A 26,248-nucleotide genomic window follows, 5' to 3' on the forward strand; every position below is an offset into this window, starting at 1 on the left:
CTAAAGCTGTCTATAGAAGGGATTTCCTGCACGTTCATTCCTCTTGTTTGCCGCCTCAGTGCCTTTTCTCAGCAGTTCAAACATTCAGACAGGGCCTCTGCTGCCTTGTTAAAGGACTTCCCAAGCCCTCTGCTCTGAGTTGCCCTGGCCACAGGGCAACTGTCATCACATACTGCTCCCTTAACAATCCAATTCTAGGTGACCTCAGGGATAAGGGACTACACAGGTGTGTGGTATGACTGTACAAGTCAGTGAGGCCCAGCCCCGCCTGCAAGGCCTGAAGACAGGAATCACCAAGTAACTCTTGACCAAGCTTCTCTGCTACCCAAGGGGCACGTGGACCTCCCGTGGCCGTTCCTCCTTCGAGTCCAGCTGAGTGGCTGGGGACAGCAGCTTGTGCTTGGCTGAAGGCGGCTGCCGCTGGACTGGCATGTGGTACCTGACCTTCTTCCAGAACCTCGAGTTCGTAGTCTGCGACCCTTCTCTAATGTCCCCCGACCAGCGTATGGCCCCCTGTTTCTGCTTAATGAATTTAATGGATTCTGGCATTTTCTCATAGTCTGGGATTTTCTCTAGCTCCAGCAGGACAACTTTAATTCCTTCCTGAATGAGAGCGTTGTACATGGCTATCTGCTCTTCAGATGAATTCCCCAGCCAGCAGAATCCTGATATTTCTCGGGTCAAAATGATAATCAGTCTTCTGCTTTTCTTTATGGTTTCATTAGCAACCTCAACAATGCCTGAAAAACACGAAGCACAGCAAGTAAACTTTCAACTTAACAATCATTCCCTCCAGAACCAAAACCCCTCAAGGTTCTTCCCACCCCACGGCCTGTGTCTCCTAATGCTCTTTTTTTCTTGCCTTACCTAAGATTGAAGGAGTTTCTCATTTTATAGACTAGATCAAAAACTGACCCACAAAAGGTGAGCAGGGGTCAGAGTACTTTAAGTAGAAATTTATAAACTTTCTCGTTAAACCATTGGATCTATATCACTCCTATTTTACCATCAGCTGTAAAGTAACTACTGGATCTAACTAGTTAAGTTTTCCAAAATGAAATAAAACTTAGTTAATTGTTGCCCCAAAAGAATATGAGAAAAGTAAACACTTTGCATTTAATATGAAAATCGTCATCATGCACCACTTAAGAGGCTCTTAAAATTGTCAAATATGTACACCCAGGTCACAGTCTTCCAGAAAGAGGGAACCCAAGTTTAGTAATTAAATTAGTTTTACAAAAGTATTACTTTTTCCATTGCATACATACTTTCCCCAACATAGTCATCTCGGCCACTGATGAAGAGCTTATATCCACACTGTTTTTCCAAGACCTCAGGTAAGACTTTAAACACAAAAATATCTGAGTTAGAGGTGGACCCTTCCCCAGGGTTCTTTGGACATAGTATGTATGCATCATACGTCTTTCCATCTGAAGCTAAAGAGAAAATGCAATATATTTAGAACCAAAGGAAAAAAAAATGAGATTTGGTAAAGTCAGTATCGCAAACCTGCATTTCATACTGAATTATTAATTTTGTGTGCAATGGTATGAAGCAACAACACCAAAAGTATAATGCCTTTTTAAAGTGTTCATCTTCTTACAAGTTTACATTTATTCTGTTTTACTACAAAGTTCTTCTTATATTATTCGATGGTCCCCTCATATGCAAACATTCTTTACCCCTCCGTATGGAACTACCCTTATCTCACTGTTCTCATCTTCCCCAAATGTCTAAGCCCTGAATTCTATCCATTCTTCCTTTTATATATTAATGTAGTATTACTTTTTTGTGAGGTTTAAACAAAAGAGAGAGTGCCTCCCTGATGCATGAAAATTACATCATTTCTTCCATTTGACGGCAAATCATGGGGTGATCTGTGTTCTACCCAGCACAGAGCAAGTCCTCAACCACAGCTTCTGAATAACTGGATTTATAAGCAGATGCTCTAAATGCCTGTTTATCCCACCATTATGAACACCAGAGCAGTAACTTAGAAAATAATACTATTCAGTCTACTTGGTTAAGAAACTATAATTATGTATAATTATGTTATTTTGTATATGCCACATTTCATTTTAAAATGTAAATAAAACCCCTCTTAGTTAGCTTTTACATCTCTTAACTATCCCAACAAGAAAATACTGCATAGAATACAAAATTGTACCTTTTTTTGGGAGAAAATCATAGAAAGAATCTCTGTACCAAAGCACAATGTCAACCTTGAAGACTTTATAGATGAAAACAGAGCATGTAATTACCAATGCTAGCATGACAAATATACCAATTGTGGGCGTCTGGAAGTCAGGGACTACAGCAGAAAAGAGGGGAAAAATATTAGAACCCGAAGAATTTAAAAATTGAGCATAGCAAGTTAAACATTATCATCCCAGAGAAACCATATTTGGGATTGGCCTGTAATCCCAAATCCCAGACAGTATTAACCCATTCATTATCATTTTTTATTCATGAACACTAATGTACAAAGGCATTGAGAACGGATACTGTATAAAACTAAGGTGCATTGTATTAAATTTTCACGTAAGTCGTATGTAATAACATCGAAAAAATACCAAAGACCATAGGATAGAGCATTCCATAGGACTATGAGTAAAGTCAGAGTCACTCAAGAACCTACAAAAGTTCTACAAAAGTAGGAGAGTCAGGTGGAGCAAGCTGAAGAGAGGAGGAAAGGAGAAAAGGGTTGAGGGATGCCAGACAGTGTTTCACACTTCCACATCCTCCCAGCTTCACATGCTAGTTATTCATCTGATGACTGCAGAGGAGTTCATGTGGAGAGGTAAGGGAGAGGAGAGGAGAGAGAGAAAGAGCCTTCTAAATGTCAAGGGCCAAGGAGGCATCCAGAAAGCTCTGTTATTTTGCTTTTCCAATTTCAGTCATTGATCCATCTGCAGTTGAACTGGCTATGAAGTGGGACTCAAGGTAGATCAATATCCGATTGGCCCAATTGATAGTTCACATTTACAGTCTTAATTACTGTAGCTTTGTACAAGATCATGATATCTGAAGTGTAAATCTTTGCGATTTGTTGTTTTTATTCAAGACCACCTTGACTAGTCTTGGCCCTTTACATTTCCAATATGACCTTTAGGATAAACGTGCCCACAACAACATGCCCACACAAATGCACACCCACACCTGTACAAATATTGCTGAGATTTTGATTGGAATTGTTTTGAATCTGTAGATTAATTTGAAGGGAACTAACATATTTATAATACTGAGTATATCAGTCTTTCAATCCATGGATATTGTATATCCCTCCATCTATTAGGTCTTTAATTTATCTCAATAATGTATTTTTAGTTTGTATCACAGATTTTGAACAGCTGTCGCTGGATTTATTCCTACATACTGAATATTTGATAGTTTTTGATGCTACTGTAAATGTTATTTTTTAAACTTAATTTCTATTTGTTGTTGGTATTTGCAGAAATACATAGAAATACTATATATAAACATATACACTAGTGATCGTGCTAAACTCATTTAGCTATTAATTCTAATAGTTTGTCCATAGGTTCTTTTAGATTTTCTTCCATGTACACATTCATAAATACCGTATTTTAATTCAACTACAAATTATCTTAAAATATTTCACAAACACTTTAAGATTTTTTTATTGGAGTATAGCTGACTTATAATATCATGTTAGTTTCAGGTGTACAGCAAAGTGATTCAGTTATATATACAAATAAAATATATAATTCAGTTAGATATGTATATATATTGTGTGTATATATATATATATTCTTTTTCAGATTTTTTCCCCTTATAGGTTATTACAGAATATTGAGTATAGTTCCCTGTGCTATACAGTATGTTCTTGTTGGTTATCTATTTTATATATATTAGTATGTATATGTTAATCCCAAACTCCTAATTTATCCCCCCCTCCCCTTCCACTTTGGGAACCATAAGTTTGTTTGCTATGTCTGTGTGTCTATTTCTGTTTTGTAAACAAGTTCATTTGTATCTTTTTTTTTTTTAGATTCCACATATAAGCGATAACATATATTTGTCTTTCTCCGTTTGGTCTACTTCACTTAGTGTGATAATCTCTAGGTCTATCCATGTCGATACAAATGGAATTATTCTATTTATGGCAGAGTAACATTTTATCGCAAATATACACCACATCTTCTTTATCCATTCATCTGTTGATAGACATTTAGGTTGCTTCCATTGTTAAATAGTGCTGTTAGGAACATTGGGGTGCGTGTATCTTTTTGAATTATAGTTTTCTCTGGATATATGCCCGGAAGTGGGATTGCAGGATCATATGGTAACTCTATTTTTAGGTTTCTAAGGAACCACCATACTGTTCTCTATAGTGGCTGTACCAATTTTCATTCTTACCAACAGCATATGAGGGTTCCCTTTTCTCCATTCCCTCTCCAGCATTTATTATTTGTAGATGTTTTGATGATGGCCATTTTGACAAGAATGAGGTGACACCTCATTGTAGTTTTGATTTCTCTAATAATTAGTGAGGTTGAGCATTTTTTCATGTGCCTGTTGGCTATCTGTATGTCTTCTTTGGAAAAATGTCTATTTAGGTCTTCTGCACATTTTTTGATTGGGTTTTTTTTGTTATTGAGTTGTATGACTATTTGTGTATTTTGGAGATTAATCCCTTGTCGGATGCATCATTTGCAAATAATTTCTCCAGTTCTATAGGTCATCTTCTTACTTTGTTTATGGTTTCATTTGCTGTGCAAAAGCTTTTGAAGTTTACTTAGGTCCCATTTGGTTTTGCTTTTATTGGCATCTAGAAGATGGATCGGGAAAAATATTGCTGTGATTTATGTCAAAGAAGTTCTGCCTATATTTTCCTCTAGGAGTTTTATAGTATCTGGCCTTACATTTAGGTTTTTAATCCATTTTGAGTTTATTTTTGTATAGGGTGTTAAAGAATGTTCTAATTTCATTCTTTTACATGTAGCTGTCCAGTTTTCCCAGCACCACTTATTGACGAGATTGTCTTTTCTCCACTGTATATTATTGCTTCCTTTGTTTAATTGACCACAGGTGTGTGGGTTTATTTCTGGGCTTTCTATCCTGTTCCATTGATCTATATTTCTGTTTTTGTGCCAGTACCATACTGTTTTGATGATTGTAGCTTTTCAGTATAGTCTGAAGCCAGAGAGCCTGATTCCTCCAGCTGTTTTTCTTTCTCAAGATTGCTCTGGCTATTCAGGGTCTTTTCTGTTTCCATAGAGATTTAAAAATTTTTTGTTCTAGTGCTGTGAAAAATGCCATTGGTAGTTTGATAGGGATTTCATTGAATCTGTAGATTACCTGGAGTAGTACAGTCAGTTTGAAAATATTGATTCTTCCAACCTAAGAACATGGTATATCTTTCCATCTGTTTGTGTCATTTTCAAATTCTTTCATCAGTGTCTGATAGTTTTCGGGGTACACGTCTTTTGCCTCCTTAGGTACGTTTATTCCTAGGTGTTTTATTCTTTTTGATGTGATGATAAATGGCATTGTTTCCTTAATTTCTGTTTCTGATCTATTGTTAGAGTATAGAAATGCAAGAGATTTCATGTGCATTAATTTTCTATCCTGCAACTTTACCAAATTCACTGATGAGCTCTAGTAGTTTTCTGGTAGCATCTTTAGCATTTTCTATGTAGAGTATCATGTCATCTGCAAACAGTGACAGTTTTGCCTCTTTTCCAATTTGGTTTCCTTTTATTTCTTTTTCTTCTCTGATTGCTCTGGCTAGGAATCCTAAAATTAAGTTGAATAAAAGTGGCAAGAGTGGGCATCCTTGTACTGTTCCTGAGGAAATCTTAGAGGAAATGCTTTCAGCTTTTCAGTGTTGATTATAATGTTAGCTGTGGGTTTGTCATATATGACTTTTATTATGTTCCCTCTATGCCCACTTTCTGGAGAGTTTTTATCATAAATGGGTGTTGAATTTTGTCAAAAGCTTCTTCTGCATCTATTGAAATGATCATATGGTTTTTATTCTTCAATTTGTTAACGTGGTGTATCACACTGATTGATTTGTGGATACTGAAAAACCCTTGCATCCCTGGGATAAATCCCATTTGATCATGGTGTATGATCCTTTTAATGTATTGTTGGATTTGGTTTGCTAGTATTTTTTGAGGATGTTTGCATTTATATTCGTCACTGATATTGGCCTGTAATTTTCTTTTTTTGTGGCATCTTTGTCTGGTTTTGGTATCAGGGTGATGGGGGCCTCATAGAATGCGTTTGGAAGTGTTCCTTCCTCTGAAATTCTCTGGAATAGTTTCAGAAGGATAGGCATTAACTCTTCTCTAAATATTTGGTAGAATTCACCCGTGAAGCCATCTGGTCCTGAACTTTTGTTGGTTGGGAGTTTTAAAATCACAGATTCAATTTCAGTACTTGTAATTGGTCTGTTCATATTATCTATTTCATCCTGTTTCAGTCTTGGGAGACTGTACCTTTCTAGGAATTTGTCCATTTCTTTTAGGTTGTCCATTTTATTGGCATAGAGCTAGTTGTTGTAGTCTCTTATGATCCTCTTATGACACTGTATTTCTGCAGTGTCAGTTGTAACTTCTTTTTTGTTTCTAATTTTATTACTTTGGGCCATCTCCCTTTTTTCTTGATGAGTCTGGCTAAAGATTTATCAATTTTCTTTATTTCTGTTCTGATCTTTATGATTTCTTTCCTTCTACTAACTTTGGGTTTTGTTTGTTCTTCTTCCTCTAGTTACTTTAGGTATTAGATTAGGTTATTTGAGATTCTTCTTGTTTCCTAAGATTGTATTACTATAAACTCCCCTCTTAAGAACTGCCTTTGCTGCATCCCAGAGGTTTTGGGTGGACATGTTTTTTTCATTTGTCTCTAGGGGTTTTTTTTTTTCTTATTTCCTCTTTGATTTCTTCAGGTGATCCATTGGTTCTTTAGTAGCATATTATATAGCCTCCACATGGTTGTGTTTTTTTGCAGTTTTTTTCTTGTAGTTGATTTCTAATCTCAGTGTTGTGGTTGGAAATGATGCTTGATATGATTTCCATTTTCTTAAATTTACCAAGGCTTGGCTTTGTGGCCCAACATGTGATCTATCCTGGAGAATGTTCCATGTGCACTTGAAAAGAATGTGTATTCCCTGCTTTCAGATGGAATGCTCTTATAATTAAGTCCATCTGGTCTACTGTGCCATGTAAGGCCTGAGTTTCCTGATTGATGCTCAGTCTGGATGATCTGTCCATTGATGTAAGTAGGGTGTTAAAGTCCCCCACTATTATTGCCTTACTGTCAATTTCTCCTTTTATATCGGATAACATTCTCCTTATATATCGAGGTGCTCCTTCTATGCTAGGTGCATATATATTTACAATTGTTAAATCTTCTTCTTGGATTGATCCCTTGATCATTATGTGATCATTATGGAGTGTCCTTCTTTGTCTCTTGTAACAGTCTTTATTTTAAAGTCTATTTTGTCTGATATGAGAATTGCTACACCAGCTTTCTTTTGATTTCCATTTGCATGGTATATCTTTTTCCATCCCCTCAGTTTCAGTCTGTATATATCTCTAGATCTGAAGTGGGTCTCTGGTAGATGATATATGTATATATGGGTCTTGTTTTTGTATCCATTCAGCCAGTCTGTATGTTCTTATTGCCATTTTGTTAATTGTTCTGGATTTGTTTTGGTAGGACTTTTTTTTTTTCTTTTCCTCTTTTGTTCTCTTCTCTTGTGATTTGATGACTACCTCTAGTGTTTGGTAGTTTCCTTTTTTGGTTTGTGGTTAACATGAGGTCTTGGTATAGCAGGCTATATATATACATTTGTATTATATATACATTTGTATTAAGTTGCTGATCTCTTAATTTCAAATGCATTTGAAATATCCTGCATTTGTACTCTCCTCATGATTACTGGTTTTCATATCTTTGTGTGTCTATGATTTCCTGCCTTTACTGTATGTTTTCCTTTACTGGTAAGCTTTCCTGTTACATAATTTTCTTGTTTCTAGTTGTGGCCTTTTCTGCTTATAGAAGTTCCTTTACCATGTTTTGTAAAGCTGGCTTGGTGGTACTGAATTCTTTTAGCTTTTACTTATCTGTAAAGCTTTTGATTTCTCCCTCAAATCTGAAGAATAAACTTGCTGTGTAGATTATTCTTGGTGGTAGGTTTTTCCATTACGTCATTGTAAAAATACAGTGCCGCTCCCTTCTGGCCTACAGAGTTTCTGCTGAAAAACCAACTGATAAGCTTATGTAGTTTCCCTTGTATGTTATTTTCTGCTTTTCCCTTGTTGCTTTTAATATTTTTATCATTAATTTTTGTCAGTTTGATTACTGTGTGTCTCAGCATGTTCCTCCTTGGTTTTAATCCTGTATGGGACTCTCTGTGCTTCCTGAAATTGGGTGACTGTTTCCTTTCCCATGTTAGGGAAAATTTCAGCTATTATCTCTTCAATTATTATTTTCTCAGGTCCTTTCTCTCTCTCTTCTCCCTCTGGGACCCCTATAATTCAAATATTGGTGCATTTGACACTGTCCCCAAGGTCTTGTATTGTAAACTGTCCTCACACTTCTCATTCTTTTTTCTGTTCTTTAGCAGTGGCTTCCACCACTGGGTCTTCCTCATCTAATTTTGCAGCCCCATGTAGGTTGAGGAGTCTGAACTTTTAAAAGCAACCTATATGATTCTGAAAATAAGTGGTCTCAAGACCAATTTTACAAACTATTAATGGAGCAAATAAGGAACTCTAATGGTGAAATTGTGAGGAAAATAATTTTAGTGCAATGAAAAAGAAAAGAAGACAGCAAAGGAAATAAGGGTACAATGAAGTAAGAGAAAGTACAAGAAGCAAAGAGTAGAATTTTAAGGAGAGTTGGCAAATGCTGCAGAGTATCAGTGAAATGAGGAGGGGGAGAAAGCTGAATAACACTTGAAGGAGTCTGTAAGAGGCTCGAAATATCCAGTAGGCCATGAGGAATCACTGAAGCCTTGGATGGCAGAGTAGAAGGACCTTGAGTTCACCTCCTCTCACGAGCACACCAAAATCACAACTAACTGCTGAACCACCATCGATAAAAGAGTGGAACCTACCAAAAATGACATTCTACATCCAAGGAATTAAAGAAGAAATCATGATGAGATGGTATGAGGGGCACACTCGCAATATAATCAAATCCCATACCACCTGGGTGGGCAACCCACAAACTGGAGAATAATTATATTGCAGAAGTTCTCCCACAGGCATGAGAACTCTGAGCCCCACACCAGGCTCCCTGACCTAGGAGTCTGGCATCAGGAGGAAGAGCCCCCAGAGCATTTGGCTTTGAAGGCCCATGGGGCTTTACTGCAGGAGCTCCACAGGACTGGGGGAAAGAGATTCCACTCCTGGAGGGCACACCAAAACCCAGGGCAAAAGCAGTGACTCTATAGGAGTCATTACCTGCTGGTTTGGAGGGTCTGCTGGGCAGGCGGCAGCTGTGGCTCTCTGGGATCATAAAAGCTGGTGGCAGACATATCTGGGAGTGTTCATCTGCGTGAACTCTTGATAGAGGCAGATATCTTGCTTGGGTCTTTGGCACCAAGACCTGGCCTCCTGCAACAGCCTCTAGGCTCCAGTGCTGGGCTGCATCAGGCCAAACGACCACCCAGGGCAGGAACACAGCCCCACCCATCAGCAGACAGGCTGCCTAAAGACCTCCTGAGCCCACAGCCAGCTCTAGACGTTCCCCTTGACACGGCCCTGACCCCAGAGGGCCAAGCCCACCAGTGGTCAGGCACTGGCCCCTCCTACCAGGAAGCCTGCATGAGCCCCTAAACCAGCCTCACCCACCAGAAGCAAGAAAACTATCAACCCACAGCCTATGGAACTGAGTACACAAACAGGTCAGAAGCTACCCTGGGACCAGCTGGTCCCAGGCCATTGGGTAGCAAGAGGGGAGTGTACTGACACACAGGACATCCCCTACGGAGGGCCACTTCTCCAAGACCAAGAAACATAACTAATCTTCCATATACATAAAAATACAAATAGAAAGTTAACAAAATGAGACAGCAAAGGAATACATTCCAGACAAAGGAACAAGATAAAACCCCAACAAGATAAAACCCCAGCAAAACAACTAAATGAAGTGGAGACAGGCAATCTACCCAAGAAAGAGTTCAATATAACGATCGTAAAGATGATCCAAGAACTTGGGGAAAGAATGGATGCACGGAGCAAAAAGCTATAAGAGGTTTTTAACACAGAGTTAGAAAATATAGAGGCAACCAGAGTTGAATACCATAACTTTAAATGAAAAATACAGTAGAAGGGATCAATGGCAGAATAAATGAGGCAGAAAAATGAATCAGTGAGCAGAAACACAAATACTGCCAATATTGTGTCTGATTACAGAATTCACGAAAACCAGTAACTTCTGACATCCTGTCTGCAAAGTGGATATTTAGGCTTCCCCTGTGCATTCATCATGTAGTGCTTTACCTAAAACTATTCATTAGGTACCGAGGATGACCAGACTTAAGTTGCTATTAGCAAGTTGCTATTAGCTCTGGAAATAGAATGATTAGTAATTATCTGCAACATCACAGAATTTATATTCAAGTAAAGAAAACTAAGATAGATATGGACATGCATAGCAGAGGCGCTATTGGGCAGAGAGGTGGGTTAAGAGTAGGCAGCAGGACAGCAAAACCTCCTAGAAGAAGATACAGTTCAGCTGGGAAGTGAAAAAGAATGGCAGTCCCCAGGTTAAGAGGAATCTAAGAGCATTCTGGGCAGAGGAAATAGCATTGTAAACCTCAAGGTCGTGAAATCTTACTACAGGAAAACAAAATTGCATTTCAAATAAACAGCTGTGTTGTTTACCTGGATGTATTAATTGGATATATGCTGTACTCCTTCCTTCCGTATTCTTGGCTAAACAGATAAATGGATGTAGAAAAAATTTACTTTCCACTGCTGTAATATTAAGCCGTGCGATGACCGCACTCTTTCTTTTGTTTAAAGGATTCGGCACGCTGTTCAAAAGAGTAATAAAATTGTATAAATGGCATCAATTATAGATACGGTAAGCATCCCTGGTTTATCGTTACAGCAGAAATAATCACCAGCCCTGAGCACAGGTATAAGAATCAGGCTTTCCTCAAGACTGATCTGATGTTTCATAGCCCTAAGACCACTGTTAGTAAAAGACTCAGTAGCACAGAGAAATAAAATTAAAATTACCAGCTTCCAAGAAGGAAAATGGGGACCTAGGCATTCTGGTCTCCACGGGGCACAAAGAATATATGAAACGAGTAGATTGGGACAGATGGGAAAGGGTTTGCAGGTGATGCTAAGAAGTAATAGGGCGCCATCAGAGACCTGAGCAGGGGAGTGCCTGATTCTTGGCCACAATGAATGAGTCTTTTCTAAACTACTTTAAAAATGGAATGACATGAAGGATAATTCAGGACAGTTGCTTCATGGGAATGCTGCAACATTTTAACTGAATTTAAGAGAAAGCCTTCCAAGTGGTCTGGAATTTGTACCATAATGACATGTATTGTCACCTTCATTGGACAAGATCTTATGAATCCTGCAAAACTCAATATGGGCAGCAAAGGGTTAAGGACCAATCAATCAATGACCAACTCGATCACTGCCACTAGATTCGATCATAATGGTTATATAACGTATGACATGGAATTCAATACCAAAGTGTCTCTGTGGCATGTCTGGCTCTCGGCATACTCACTATGTAAACTCTTCCATCATCAGAGGCTCATATTCCTTAATTCCTGACCCATTCCACCTCCAGTAGACAAAGTTACTTAACTGGCCAGTAACATTGCAGATCAGCTGGAGCCAGGATCCTGCAAAGGAAGGGATTTTGAATCACAACATTCATGGACTTTTACCTGATCTGCCTAGGTTAATAAATGACTGTTGAACAAAAATTTTAAATTATAGGAAAGCAAAAGGAAGACATGGCCCTTATATCCACCACCAAGAGATAAGCACTATTAGTAACTTTACGTATCTCATTCCTTACCTTTCTGTGTACGTACGCAGTTTTAAAAATGGGGTGTCGTCGTCTACTATTTGTAATTATCGTACATTGAGAATTTCGGCTCACGTGATTAGCCTTCCAAAATAGGCTATTTCATGACAGTTTACTGTTCCATCACACAGACATACTATGATGAATTCCTTTCCTATTGCTAAACATAATTTGTTTCTGATTTTCCATTATCATGATTAACATTCCAATGAATGTTCCTGTACGTCAACATTGTACATATCCTGAAGTATTTACTCTGAATAAAAATCTGGAAGAATTGAGTTAAAAGAGAGACATATCTTTAAAAGCCAAACGCCCTGTCCCAAGGGAGACTACACCAGTCTGCGCTCTGTCCAGCAGTGTATGCAAGAGTCATTTATCCCCGAAAGCCCCAGATACCACGTGTTTTTGGTTAGTCATTGCCAATTGAGAGAAGAAAAAAAATTCCATTTAGATTTTCATCTGCATGTTTTTCATAAGCTTAGTATTCATTTGCCTTTCTTTGAAGAATTGCTTGTTATGGGCTTCCCTGGTGGTGCAGTAGTTAAGAATCCACCTGCCAATGCAGGATCCGGGAAGATCTCACATGCCGCGGAGCAACTAAGCCTGTGCGCCACAACTATTGAAGCCCGTGTGCCTAGAGCCGGTGCTGCACAACAAGAGAAGCCACCGCAGTGAGAAGCCTGTGCACCGCAAGGAAGAGTAGCCCCTGCTCTCTGCAACTAGAGAAAAGCCCACGCAAAGCAACGAAGACCCAACGCAGCCAAAGATAAATAAATAGAACGAATAAAGTTTTAAGAATTGCTTGTTATTCCTAATGGCCATTACTAAGCTGCATTCTCATATTATTAACCTTATGATGGATGGAAGCTCTCTCATTATCAAGGATAGTAACTCTTTATCATACATGAAAACTACCGCCAATATCTTTCAGAGCTTGTTTTCATTTTGTTATTGTTTATGGAAATTCTTTAGTGTATATATTTTTATTATTTGGCCAAATTTACAATTGTTTTATACTACGTCTTCACTATTTTTTTGTTGTTGTTGAAAAGCTCTCTCTCCCATCAAATCAGGAAAATATTCCATGTACTGTTTTCTTTCAGGTATATATGATGTTTGCATTGTTGTATTTTGATTGTTTCAGTTCTTTAATCTGTCTAGAATATAACTTGGGTATGGTATGAGAGAAAGCTTTAACTCAATGTTTTTATCCAAATAGTTGGCTGATAATTCCAGAATCTCTTACTGAATAATAAATCGCTTCCTCAGTTATGTAAGAATTATAAAATAATTATTTGGGACTTTCTAGGTTGATCTGAATGTGTATACTGGTGCCAGGGGTACCACACTCTTAATTATTGCAGTTTTAGGGTAAATATTCATATCATTTAGCTTTTCTTCCCAGTATTATCTTAGTAATCTCAGCATTTTATTCTCCCAGGTGAATTTCAGTATCACTTGACAATTTTGAAGCCCATTCATATTTTTATTGGAATTCCACTAAATCTGTAACTTACTGTTGAGAGTCCATATCTTTACAATTTCCAGTTTTTCATACAGGAAAAACACACATCCTTATTACAGTTTTTCTTAAATTTGTGTTTCTTGAGAGATTGTTTTTATTATTGCTCCCTTTGGAGCTTTTTTGGATTTTTTTTATCCCAGTTGCCTAACTCTCCATGAATTTTTAATACCGCAGATATACACTATATCTATTGATTTAGATTTTTCCACCTCCTAAGAACCAATTTTCTCCCCATTGCCGACAACATCTCCCCATCCCTTTAAGAATGTATGCTTTAAATCTCCCAGTTTTTTGAGATTTATAGGTCAGAGTTTGTGGGGGTTTTGTCTGGTTGGCTTTTTCTTCCTTATAAATCCAATATAATTCTTACAGGTTTTGCTAAGCTATCTTATAGACATCTCTATGGCATTTACTGTTACAAATAGGATCTCTTTTCCCATTGTTTTCTTGGTTTTTGCTAAATAAGTCTAATATTTTAGAATATTAATTTTATATCTGGTCAATACAATCATATTTGTAGGTACCTCATTATATAATCTGAAAATAATGCAGTTCTTTTCTCCCCTACAGTCAGCATGCCTTGGTTCTTTTATCTTTGCATTAGTGGGCACTTCTGGAACATGTTAAGGCCTAGACCTGTAGAAGGTTTAACGCTATGTAGTGTTTCACCGTTAAAAATGTTGGTGACGATTGGTTTGAACTGATGTTATTGAGTGCAGAAAGTATCCCTCAATTCCTATTTTTCTAAGTCATTTTAGTGATAATTAATATGAAATCTTATCAAATAAATGTCTGATTATAGGATACTCATATGCCCCGGTGATCAGGCCTCTGATATATTAAAGGCCTCTGATATATTAAAATTATTATTTCCTAATATAAACTTATTTTTAGATTTGTAGATCAAATCTAGGCTTTAGAGCTCTAAGTATACATTCCTCGAGCATGCTTTCTCAACAGGGCAAAATGTGTTTCTCGGCGAGGAGAGCAAGAGAAGCTTAGCCATTGCAATGGTTTGTGGCCTTTCAAAGTGCCATAGTGCATATCTGGGTATTAAATATCTGAGAAACTAAAGAGTATTAGGGAAAAAAGTGGCTTGTTAGGCGCTACAGGGGAGCAATAATGGGGAAAAAAGGGTTGAAACGCTGCTCTGGATTCTACGGGACAATATTTAAATTTTTCACATCTTTGTTTACATCTATGAAGGTCTTGATGTTACTTTCCACCACGAAGAACAACTTGGCCAAGTACAGAATTCAGAGGTCACAAATTTTACCTTCTAACCTCTGTACATTTGCTCTTTGTCTTCATGCAGTTACTATTACAGAATTCTATATGCCAGCCTGATTTTTGATCCTCTGATACAAAAATCTGTTTTTATGTTTGGACCAGTGGTCTCCAACAGAACTTTCAGCGTTGGCAAAAATGTTCTATAGTTGTTGTGCTGTCTCATATGTAGCCACTAATCACATGTCACTCTTCAGCCCTTGACTGAGGGACTAATTTTTAATTAAACTCAATAAATTTACTTAATTTAAATTTACACGTATGTAGCCACACATGCCTATCATATTGCATAGCTTAGGTCTGAATGCTCATCATGTTACATCTTTATTATTAAAATGAACATTATCACTAACTTGGAAAAATAATTCTCTAGAATAACTCTTTTTGGCCTGTAGTCCTATTCTTCTACCTAAAAGCTTAACTCTGATCATTAAGAAATCCATCCTGCACCAAGTAAGATACATTTCTTATTCCTAGGCCTACTGAACTTGGTCTTTGTTTTTCTTAAGATTTAAGGTTTTTTTTGATGTGGACCGCTTTTAAAGTCTCTATTGAAGTTGCTTCTGTTTTATGTTTTGGTCTTCTGGCCGCGAGGCATGTAGGATCTTAGTTCCCCAACCCGGGATCGAACCCGCACCCCCTACGTTAGAAGGCGAAGTCTTAACCTCTGGACGGCCAGGGAAGTCCCTGAACTTGCTCTTTGGCTGATGGCTTCACAAGTAATAAGTGTCCATAGGAAACTAAGGGTGGGCCAATCAGACATGGCTAGATGTTTGCCATAAGAGGCAAGAAATCCAAAGAAACATTTAAGACATAATCTGTGCCACTTCCCCTCTAACTTTAGATATATACCCACTAAACAGCTTAGGTTCTGTGCAGTAAAGGTACAGTTTACCTTAATCTCGAGCGCAACAAATACTGATTTCAGCATATCCTGATTGTAGCCCACTTACCCAAGACCACTTCTATCGTCTCATTAGCTGGACTCACAATCTCAGGTCTCTTGTTCCTGGATTTCACTGAAAGAAAAACATCCATAAGGTCTCTCATAGACCAGAATCTCAAGTGATGACCACACTTGGCAAAATATACCAAAAATATACTACAAGGCATCTGGCCGATACTCCCTCTACTGGCCAAAGCATATATAGCAGGAAACAGAAGGCCAGAGGTGAAGGTAGGAGGCTGACACAGAGACCACAGCAAAACCCACAGAGTTGGCCCTTCTGAACCCAGAGTTTGGTGCTGCAAAAAAAAACCCACACATCACCAGGCCCTGGGGCTCCAGACAAGTGCCCCTCTTCATGCAAATCAGGAGAAACGAGTCGTTGTGGAAAGGGACTTCCCTGGATGGAGCGTTATTAACCAGAAGGCCATCTAGTGGTAGACATGCTTGTTCTTAGTAATTTTCACAATGACCCAAGAGTGAAAGCCACAATTACTGAAGAATACCAACCATTTTGGCATAATTTATTAAAATAAGCATAAAAATACTAAGGAGCTCCAGAAATTAATCTGACCTATCTGGGGCCAAGCCTGAGAAACTATGAATTTGAATGCCCAGTATTTATTCCGCCACAGTCAAAAAAAAAAAAATGTTAGCTCCATCAGGGCAGGATACTGTCTGCTTTGTTCCCTAATGTATACCTAGAACAGTGCCTGAAACATAGTAGATGCCCAATAAATATGTATAAATCCACCTTTAGAAGAAAACAAAATACAACCTCACATCTGATTAAGTATATTATTTCTACGTAAGGGATCAGAAAGGATGGCAGGAAGTATTTTAAACCCATTGGACCTATTTTTAAAACTGTAGTGCCCTGTCTTCCCTAAAATTTGGTCTGCTGGTCTGGTTGCAGTACCCCAAGGAAAACAAATCAGAGCTACACAGTGACCAGCGAGGGGCTGGACGGTTGTGATTCAAGGACTCCTGAAATTTACGAGTCATTGATGCTTTTAGGATGTAGGGAAGGAATTGATTCTGAGACAATAAAATTAACCTTTGAAGAAAAAATGAATTATTGTAGAATTGAGAGAACATAGCTCTCTGAAAAGTGGTCATAATCTGGGTTTACCTGGGATAGGCCCTGTTTATCCCTGTTGCCCCAGAGTAATTACTGATAGAGACTGCTCTGACTTTCAAAGTCCTGGTTCAACTAACTCTATTCTTTTCTTACTGAAAGCTCAGAAAACCCTGGTATTTACAGAAAGGTTGAGCATTCTGCCCATCCCCGGGGTAACTCGTAGGAGGGCCTTGGTTTTATTTTGTTGTAGTTTTTAATACGAAATATGGTTAATAGAAGCCTCAGGAAAACTAACAAGAATCATCACCACGCACCTACTCATTTCTCATGTTTGGCCCCAGGCACAGGACCGCAAGCTGAGAGCACACTTGACCTCTCGCTTTTGCAACAAGCTTGGAAGCTTGAATTTTCTTACAGAGGAGGAAACAGTCTTAGAGAAGTTAAGTGACTGGACTAACAGAGATCTTGTGCCAAAGTTCATTAGCATCCATCCATCACACCAGTGATGGCTAGACACTCAGACTGCCCAAGCGAGGGATCTCAGAACTGTCGTTCCTCCAGTGCCTCTCCAGAGAACCCTCTGGAGAAGCAGCTCTAGCCAGGCCAAAGAACGTGCCTCCGAGTGCAGCTGGAACACATAGCTCACCCTTGTCTGTTGGATCGGCACTGCCTCCGAAGTAGGAATGAGAAACACATACAGAGCACGTCACAACAAAAACTAAACTAAAGCCAGGTGACCTCTGGCAAGTCATCAGGCTTCTCTTGGATTTAGTCCCTCCATAGACAGTGAAGGTGATAGTAGAGTTGTGGTCTCTGGGCCTTCCTGGATTGAAAATCCTAGGATTGGAGCTCTGACTCACCTAGAGTAATGAGTTTTATCGCCCGGGTGACATGATACTGCTTTCCCAAGTGTGTGTAGGATGCGTGACACGTATAGTGCCCATTATGCGCCGTAGTCACATTCGTGATGATGAGCTTATTTGTTATTCCAACAAAGTTTATATTGTCAAGAAGTAGAGGTTTGCAGTCCTAAACAGAGGGAAAGGAAGGAAGTATTGAAAACCAGTTATTCGTATTTATATTCGTACGTATATGAATAGAAAGGTTCCTTGCATACAAGTTTTAATATTGCATTTTTTTGCAAAGTCATAATTACATTTTTATGGCTATGAGGCTTGAACTTTGAAGACAAGCGAAGACAAACTTACTCTGCAAGAGAAACACATTTGAGGAAAGAATGCTAACACCATAGCTGCTTAGTAATGCTATACTTCCATTCTTCACTGATATTATTTTGTATTTTGTAACCTCTACAAGATGACTCTCCGTGTAAGCTCCAACAAGCCAGGTAGATCAAAGATACCAGAATATGATGTATTCCGGGGAGTGCTGGCCAGTCGCCTTTCAGACAGTTAGAGAAACCACTAGGTTATCCAAGGACCACTTAATGTTTGTAATAAAACACAAAATAGTATACTTCGTAACGAATAGTTATTTCTTAAAAACTCTAAATCTATAATCATCCTTATCTTTAAACATCTTTTATGCCTACTATACTTTTCTCAGCTCTACCTTATTAAACAAAAATGACGTATTTTTAGTTAAGCTGCAAATTAAATGTGTACAGTCTTAAAACCTTTTAAAAACATCCTATTAAATTTCACCACTCAAAGGCAAAATAATAATAATATGCCAAAGGAAAAAGCGCTTTGCAGAGTCATCCTATTGTCTGTGATAGAAAACTGTTTTATCTGCTAGATGAGTAGAGTGCCATATGTAAGATAAAATTACCTTATACCACTGTATTTGGGGTAACTCATTGTTTTCATCTCTGAAAAAATCCAAATAAGGACATACAAGTTGTCCATCTCCTGGAATCAGTAGTCTCTGTGTAAATACGGCTTGTGAATTGTAACACAAGTTAGGCTCATGCTGTACAAACTCTGCAGCTATTTTAGTTTTGAGGCAGTAAGTTGAATTGCTAAAATAAATCAAAACAGGTTTATTAGCAGATTTTTCCATCCTTAACTATTGCAGGTATACACAACGCACGCTTGTAACATTAATTCCTTTCTTACCTCACTGCACAGTGGTAATATCCTGAATCCTCTACTTCAGCAGGAACAAACCAAAGTTTATCTTTGTGCTGATGAATCCTGGAGTCTCTCTCGGTAGATACAGGTGTCTTGCTGTCATTTTTATACCAAATTATAGGGCCTTTGTGTTCACTTAGGATAAGAGGACATGAACGAGCATCAATTTCATGTGCAGACGAAACTAAAATAACTTCCTCTTCACGTGCCACACATTTATCTTTAAAAGGGAGAAAGGGAAAGTCATTTCTATAAGAAATTAGTCAATGTTTCTTAATGTAATATCTAAATATAAACACACCAACTATTAAATACATTGATTTGTGTTATACGTGAGAGTGTCAGTAGCCTTATGATTAAGAGAGTCATCTTGGAAGTCTAAAAGATTTCTAGTCAAATCCAGGATGTCACTTACTACTTGTGTCCTTGAGCAAGTTATTTAACCTCTCTCCTCCCCTCTTTACTCAGCTAAAACTTGAGGATAAGGTAGCAGGAAAAGATGGCTGCTTCAGTAAAAAGATGGAATAACCGTTATTTACCCTCCCCCCGAACAACTAAAAAATGCACAAAGTAGATGAAATAACAATGTTCAAGACATCGAACGTCAGGGAATGAAGGACACAAAGGAGGCGAGCCCTAGGGTTTTCCCAAACTACTGCGTAGAGAGCAATTCTAGGCCACGACATTGCTGGGAGGAAATGCAGGCAAAAGCCAGTGTTCTCTCTTGAGTTGAGGAGATGGAGCAGGGAATCCAGGTCAACCAAGAGAGTGGAGGGCAGAGTACCAGCGAGATTCCAGCTGTACACAGAGAGTAAGCAAGCTTTGGAGGTCTACAGGATCTCCCTCAAGTTTTCAGCTGAGTATCAATTAACAGAAGCATGAAAGAAAGCTCCCCAAGGCCAGAGTGAAAATTGCCGCAAGAATTAGAGTGGATAATACCCGGAGTGCACACATGCCGGGAATGGTGGCTGTTCTCAACAGCCAGAATGGACAATCTTATCAGTCATGGGGCACCAGGTAGAGAACCCAGAAGGGTTTTGTCTCGGTAGATGGAGCAAGTTAGGCCTAGAATAAACCTTGTTCTGCTCCTGACTTACAAAGCTTCAAAGCAAGACCTAAAAGGATCAACTATTTCCAAGTAACAACCCTGTGAAAGAACAAAGCTCAAGAACGTTTTTAGTAATAAAAAAATATCCAATGCCCAACATGGTAAAATCTACAATATCTAGCATCCAATCAAAGATTACTAGGCATGCAAAGAGGCAGCATAATAAAGAGAAAAAAAATCAGTCATATCAAAACTGACCCATAAATGACACAGATAATAGATGGAAAAAATTAAGATAGTTATTATCACTGTGTTCCCCTAGTTCAAGGGAACAGATCAAGCATGTTGAGTAGAGAAATGAAAGAGATTATTTTAAAAGTCCTAAATCAAACCCCTAGAGATGAAAACTACAATGCTGGCTTAAAAAAAAAAAATGGATGTGATTAACGGCAGGTTTGACACGGCAGAAGAAAAGCTTAGTGAACTGCAAGATATAGCATTAGAAATTCTTCAAAACTAAACAGAGAAAAATAACAGAATGAAATAAACAGGATTCTAGTTAGCCGCAGGACAACTTCAATACATGTGATAAGAAGCCCTGAAGAACAGGAGAGGTGGGTTGAACAGGAAAAATAGTTGAAGAAATACAAGTTGAAATTTTTCACGATTTTACGAAAATGATGTAGCCACAGACCCCAAAATCACAATAAAACCCAAGGGTAAGAAGCATGAAGAAAAGCACACCAAACAAAGACAAAAATGATGCAGCCTTCTCGCCAGAAACAATACAAGCCAGAAGAGGGCAGAATAAAGATAAGTACTAAAAGGAAAAACATCATCTACCTAGAACTCTATATCCAGGGAAAGTACCTTTCAGAAATAGAGGCAAAATAAAGACTTTTTCATATTTATAAAAGCTACAAAAATTATCACCAATACACCTGTACTGCCAAAACATGTAAGGAACTCCTATAGAAAGAAAGAAAATAGCATCGGATGAAAAATGAATCTACATAAACGAATAAATAGCACCAGAAATGTTCACTACATGGGTGATCATAAAATAATTTTTCTTATTATTTAAATCTCTTTAAAAATAACAGAATATTTAAAGCAAAAATAATGTCTTTTGAGATTTATAACATATAAAGAAGTAAAATGTATGGAAACAATAAGGCAAAGTTCAGGAAGGGAGAAGCAGATATATACTGTTTTATGTTTTTTATACTATTTGTGAATTGGTATGGTATCACCTGAAGGTAAACAGTGATAAGTCATAGATGGATACCATAAGCACTAGAGTAGTTATTTTTTAAGTTATTAATATAAGCCAACCCAGAAGACAAAATAAATCATGAAAATTCTCAATCCAAAAGGCAGCAAAAAAGAGAAAACACATAACAAAGAATTAATGGTACAAGGTGAAAATAAAACCAGATCCTAAAATAAAACCCAAACATATTATCATATTTTTTTCATGGTCTAAACAACCCAGCTGAAAGGCAGAGATAGACTGGATAAAGAAAGAAGGATCCAACTATATGCTAACATACACACGAACTCACACATAAACACACTTTAAGTGTAAAGACACAAATGTGTAAAGACACAAATATGTTAAAAGTAAAAACGGGGAGGGGAGAGAAATATCATGTTAACACCAATCAAAAGAAAGTTTGAACGTTTATTATTATCAAAGTAGATTTGACAGTGAAAAATATTAACAGGGATTAAAAAGAGTCATGAAATTATGATAAAGGAGTAATTTGTCAGGAGGTACACAGTAACCCTAGACATTTACTCACCTACTGACAGTGCTTCAAAATACATGAAGCAAAAACTGATAGAATTGCAAAAAGAAATAGAGAAACCCACAATTATAGTCTGAGATTTCAACAGTCTCCTCATAATAATCGGTAGAACAAGTACAACAATTAGACAGAAAATCAGTAATGATATAGAAGATTTGAACAACACTATCAACCAATTTGGCATAATCGATATTTACAAAAACTCCTACCCGACAACAGCAGAATACACATTCTTTTTAACTGCACACAAAAGAACGTACCAAGATGTACTATATTCCTGCTTATAACCCAACAGTCAACAAATTTAAAAGAATTCAAAGTATATTCTCTCTTGACAATGAAATTAAATTAGAAATCAGTAACAGAAAAATATCTAGTAATTCACCCATGTATTTAAAAGCTGAAAAAAACCCAACCAACCAACAAACAAAAAAATCACCCATGCATCAAAGAAGAAATAAAGGGGACTTCCCTGGTGGCACAGTGGTTAAGAATCCACCTGCCAATGCAGGGGACACGGGTTCGAGCCCCGGTCCGGGAAGATACCACATGCCTCGGGACAGCTAAGCCCATGCACCACAACTACTGAACCTGTGCTCTAGAGCCTGTGAGCCACAACTACGGAGCCCACGTGCCACAACTACTGAAGCCCGCATGCCTAAATCCTGTGCTCCGCAACAAGAGAAGCCGCCGCAACGAGAAGCCCGTGCACCACAGTGAAGAGTAGTCCCTGCTCGCCACAACTGGAGAAAGCCCAAGCACAGCAACAAAGACCCAACGCAGCCAAAAATAAATAAATCAATTTAAAAAAAAAGAAGAAATAAAGGAGGAGATTAGGAGATAAGTCTTTTGACCTGAATGATAAAGAAAACACAACATATCAAAACATACGGCATGAAAAGGAAACAATACTTAGAGGAAAATTGATAGCACTAAATGTCTGTATAAGAAAAAAAATCTCAAATGATGACTTTGGATTCCACTTAAGAAATTTTTTTAAAAAATTACACCCTAAGTAAGCAGAGGATAGTAATAGATCCAGGAGAAAAATCAATGAAATGGAAAACAAAAACAATAGAGAAAAAAATCAAAGATACCAAAAGCTAGTTCTTTCAGAAAAAATCAATAAAATGGATAAATCTCCTGCCATACTGAGCAGGAAAAAAAGAGAGGTGACATCTCTCATTAAAATGATTTTAAAAGAGTAATGAGGAAATATTATGAACAGCCTAATGCCAATAAATTCAACAACTTAAAGGAAATGGGCAAATTCCTTGAAAGTACAGACTATAAAATCTGCCTGAAGAAGAAACAGATAACCTGAATAGCCCTACAGGTATTAAAGAAACGGAAAGTATAGTTAAAAACCTCCCGACAACAAAAAAAATCTCAGGCCTAGATGGCTTCACTGGTATATTCATAGAAGGCCCAACACCAGTTTTACACACACTCTTCTAGAAAACTGAAGAGTCAGTAACACTTCCCAGTTCACTCTATGAGGTCAGTATTATTCTAATTCCAAAACCAAACAAAGACATTCCAAGAAAAGAAAACCACAAAACAGTCTTCATCATGAACATAGATGCAAAATTTCTTTAAAATATCTTAGCAAATTGAATGCTACAATATATCAAAAAAGGACAGTGCATTATGATGTACACAACATCCCCCCCAAAAAAAAAACCACAATAAAACAAAACTAGGAATAGAAGGGAACTTCCTAAAGCTAATAAAGGACAGCTATAAAAACCTTACAGCTGTCATATACAAGATTAGAAACAAGGTAAGAATGTCCACTCTAACCCCTTCTATTCAACATTGTATTGGAAGATCTAACTAGTGCATTAGGCAAGAAAAAGAAATGGCATACGGATTGAAAAGTAAAATGTCTTTATTTGCAGACAACATGATTTTCTATACAGAATATGCTAGGAAATCTACCGAAGACCTCGAGGGTTTGTAAGTTGTAGGATACAATATGAACATGCAAATTTGAATGTGTGTGTATATATTACCTAAGAACAATTAGAAACTGGATTTTTTAAAATGCCTTTTACAATAGCATCAAGATATGAATAATTTAGGATAAACGTGACAAAAGATGCATCAGACTGATCCAATGAAAATTACAAAATAAATTTATTTAAATAAATTTTAAGAGCTAAAAAAATGAAGACGTCTATACTTTGTTCATTGATCAGAAGACTTGATATTGTTGAGCTGCCCCGTTCTCTCCAAACCAATTAATACTCAATTCAATATTATCTCGATTGTGATGATGGTTTCTGGCGTGGATATGTATGTCAACACATCAAATTGTATACCTTAAACATGTGTGGTTTATTGTATGTCTATTATAACCTCAATAAAGCTATTTAAAAACAGAATGGAAATAAAAGTGGCTAGGCACTCAGCAAGGTACCTGCACTGATGGAGGACTGGTAAGTATTTAGCTCCGAGGAGTAACAGTAGCAATTACAGTGATAAAAGAGTAAACCTTAAGGTCACAGCTCAACACACTCTCCTATTTATCTGGGGTTTGTTCCACCACTCCATCAAAACTGTTCTGATCAAAGTCACCTATGACGTTTAAGTTGCTAAATCAAATCGACAACTCTCGGACGTCATCTTACTTAGCACATCTGCACTGGACACGTGTTATTCTCATCCCTGAAACACGTTCTTCACTTGGCTTTCAGGACATTTGGCTGGTTCTCCTCCTACCTTTCAGGCCAGTCTTTCACTGGTTCTTGGATGAATGGAAGCCTGACCACCCATCCCTGGAGGGCTGCAGGGTTCACTCCTTGAAGTTCTGTTCTTTTCTAACCACACTCACTTCCCAGGTAGACCCATCTAGTCTCAGGGTTCTGATAGCAGCTGCTTGCCAAGGTCTCCAATTTTATACTTCCAACCCCTGGCTCCAGACTGCTTAGTCAACCTCTCTGTTTAGACATCTAATGGACGGCTAACTTTAACATGTTCAGTGTGAACACGTGACCTTCCCCCCTCCCATCAATGGCACCTCCACTTTGCATGCGCTTGGGCTGAAACCCTTAGTCATCCTTGATTCTTCTCTGTTTCTCACACCCACATCCAATCTGTCTGCAAATCCTGCTGGCTCTGTCCTCAAAGTATATCCAAACTCTGACGACTCACTTCTCCTTGTCACCCTTGAATAAGTTACCATCATAGCTTGCCTGGATTGCTGTAATGGCCTCCTAACTGGCCTCTCTGTTTCTCCCTTTGCCTCCCTAGGATCTGTTCACAGTATAAGAACCAGAATGAGCCTTTAAGTTATGGAAATTCCCTGGCGGTCCTGTGGTTAGGACTGCACACTGTCACTGCTGAGGGCCCGGGTTCGATCCCTGGTCGGGGAACTAAGATCCCACAAGCCACACAGCGTGGCCAAAAAAAAAACAGAAAGGAAAGTTAGATCACCTCTCTGGTTTTAAACAGGGAACCTACACAGTCTTCCCACCTCAGAGTACAAGCCAAGATCCTTAGAAAGGTCTACAAGGTTCTCTACACAGTCAAACCTCCACCGCCCCCCATTGCCTGAATGACCTCACCCCGTATCACATCCCTCACCATTCCCTCTGCTCCAGCCACAGCAGATTTCAGCCCCTGGAACATGCCAGTACTCCTGGCCTCAGGGCCTTGGTACATGCTGCCTAGAATATTTCCCCACCCCCAACCTGATCTCTATGACCTTGGGCTCTTAACCTCACTGGGCTTCAGTTTCCCAATGTATAAATGAGAGAATGAAAAGTAAAGATCTTGAAAGGACATCCAGCAATACAGTTCTGTGACTTGGGCATCCACAGACACACGTAAGAAAAATGACTCTGTTCAGCAAGGTACTTCATGTATTCTAAATAACAGATTTTCTTAGCAGACGGGAACACAAGGAAATGCTTAACTCACCAGCCTCCAGAGAAGAAGTCAGTAGAGCTATGAAACAAACAAGCCTGAATAATACTTTCATATTTTCCTGGAGAAACAGAGGAATGAAAGAAAAATTTTAAATGTTACTATTCCCCCAAACATCTCTAAAACTACACACACGGACTCCCCCCCGGTCCCACCCTTACCCGCAAGTCACACTGATGGGTTAGTCTCCCTACATCACTTATGTGATCATGCTTCTGGACGCAAACTGGGGAAAAGGGGAGTGAAGATTTTTAACAGAACTGGGGACAAACTCACACAAGATGAACAAAACTTCCATCAACTGTCCCAACGTTCATTTCCATTTAACTTTCCCCCAAATCTAATCTATGCTACACCCAAAATAGACTACCCACTGGACCCTAAACCATCTTGCCTCTACTTACATGGATGTGTTCCCCACCTGGAATGTACCCACTGCCAGGACCCACTTGCAAAGTCTCCCCATACTTCCAGATCCTGCA

The 26,248-nt window shown here is 38.3% G+C and overlaps 1 protein-coding gene across 3 annotated transcripts; it reads right to left on the reverse strand.

Moving 5' to 3' along the window:
* IL1R1 (interleukin 1 receptor type 1) lies at window positions 1-25,821 on the reverse strand. 3 transcript variants are annotated; one of them, XM_065891041.1, is made up of 10 exons: window positions 25,761-25,821; window positions 18,963-19,197; window positions 18,676-18,865; window positions 17,745-17,913; window positions 15,811-15,876; window positions 11,737-11,854; window positions 10,866-11,017; window positions 2,168-2,311; window positions 1,269-1,436; window positions 1-740 (listed from the first exon to the last, which is right to left on the reverse strand). In XM_065891041.1, exons 1-10 carry the CDS (start codon window positions 25,819-25,821, stop codon window positions 322-324), a joined length of 1,722 nt encoding a protein of 573 aa, XP_065747113.1. In that variant the 3' UTR covers window positions 1-321. The 3 variants fall into 3 exon arrangements, with proteins under 3 accessions (XP_065747113.1, XP_065747114.1, XP_065747115.1); XM_065891042.1 differs by having other exon boundaries at window positions 15,811-15,866; window positions 17,741-17,913; XM_065891043.1 differs by having other exon boundaries at window positions 322-740; window positions 1,269-1,343; window positions 15,811-15,866; window positions 17,741-17,913.
* Between the last annotated feature and the right edge of the window lie 427 nt (window positions 25,822-26,248).

Source organism: Phocoena phocoena, chromosome 14, assembly GCF_963924675.1.
Source record: "Phocoena phocoena chromosome 14, mPhoPho1.1, whole genome shotgun sequence".
Taxonomy (NCBI): domain Eukaryota; kingdom Metazoa; phylum Chordata; class Mammalia; order Artiodactyla; family Phocoenidae; genus Phocoena; species Phocoena phocoena.

Bases quoted from the DNA above. Each gene is read 5' to 3' on its own strand.
- IL1R1 (XM_065891041.1), bottom strand. From the start codon at position 25,821: ATGAAAGTATTATTCAGGCTTGTTTGTTTCATAGCTCTACTGACTTCT. The intron at 11,018-11,736 runs GTGAGTATGCCG...TCTTTTGAACAG, and splicing joins ATGATGGAAGAGTTTACATA to CGTGCCGAATCCTTTAAACA. The intron at 2,312-10,865 runs GTAAACAACACA...TTTCTGCTGTAG, and splicing joins TATCCAATTAATACATCCAG to TCCCTGACTTCCAGACGCCC.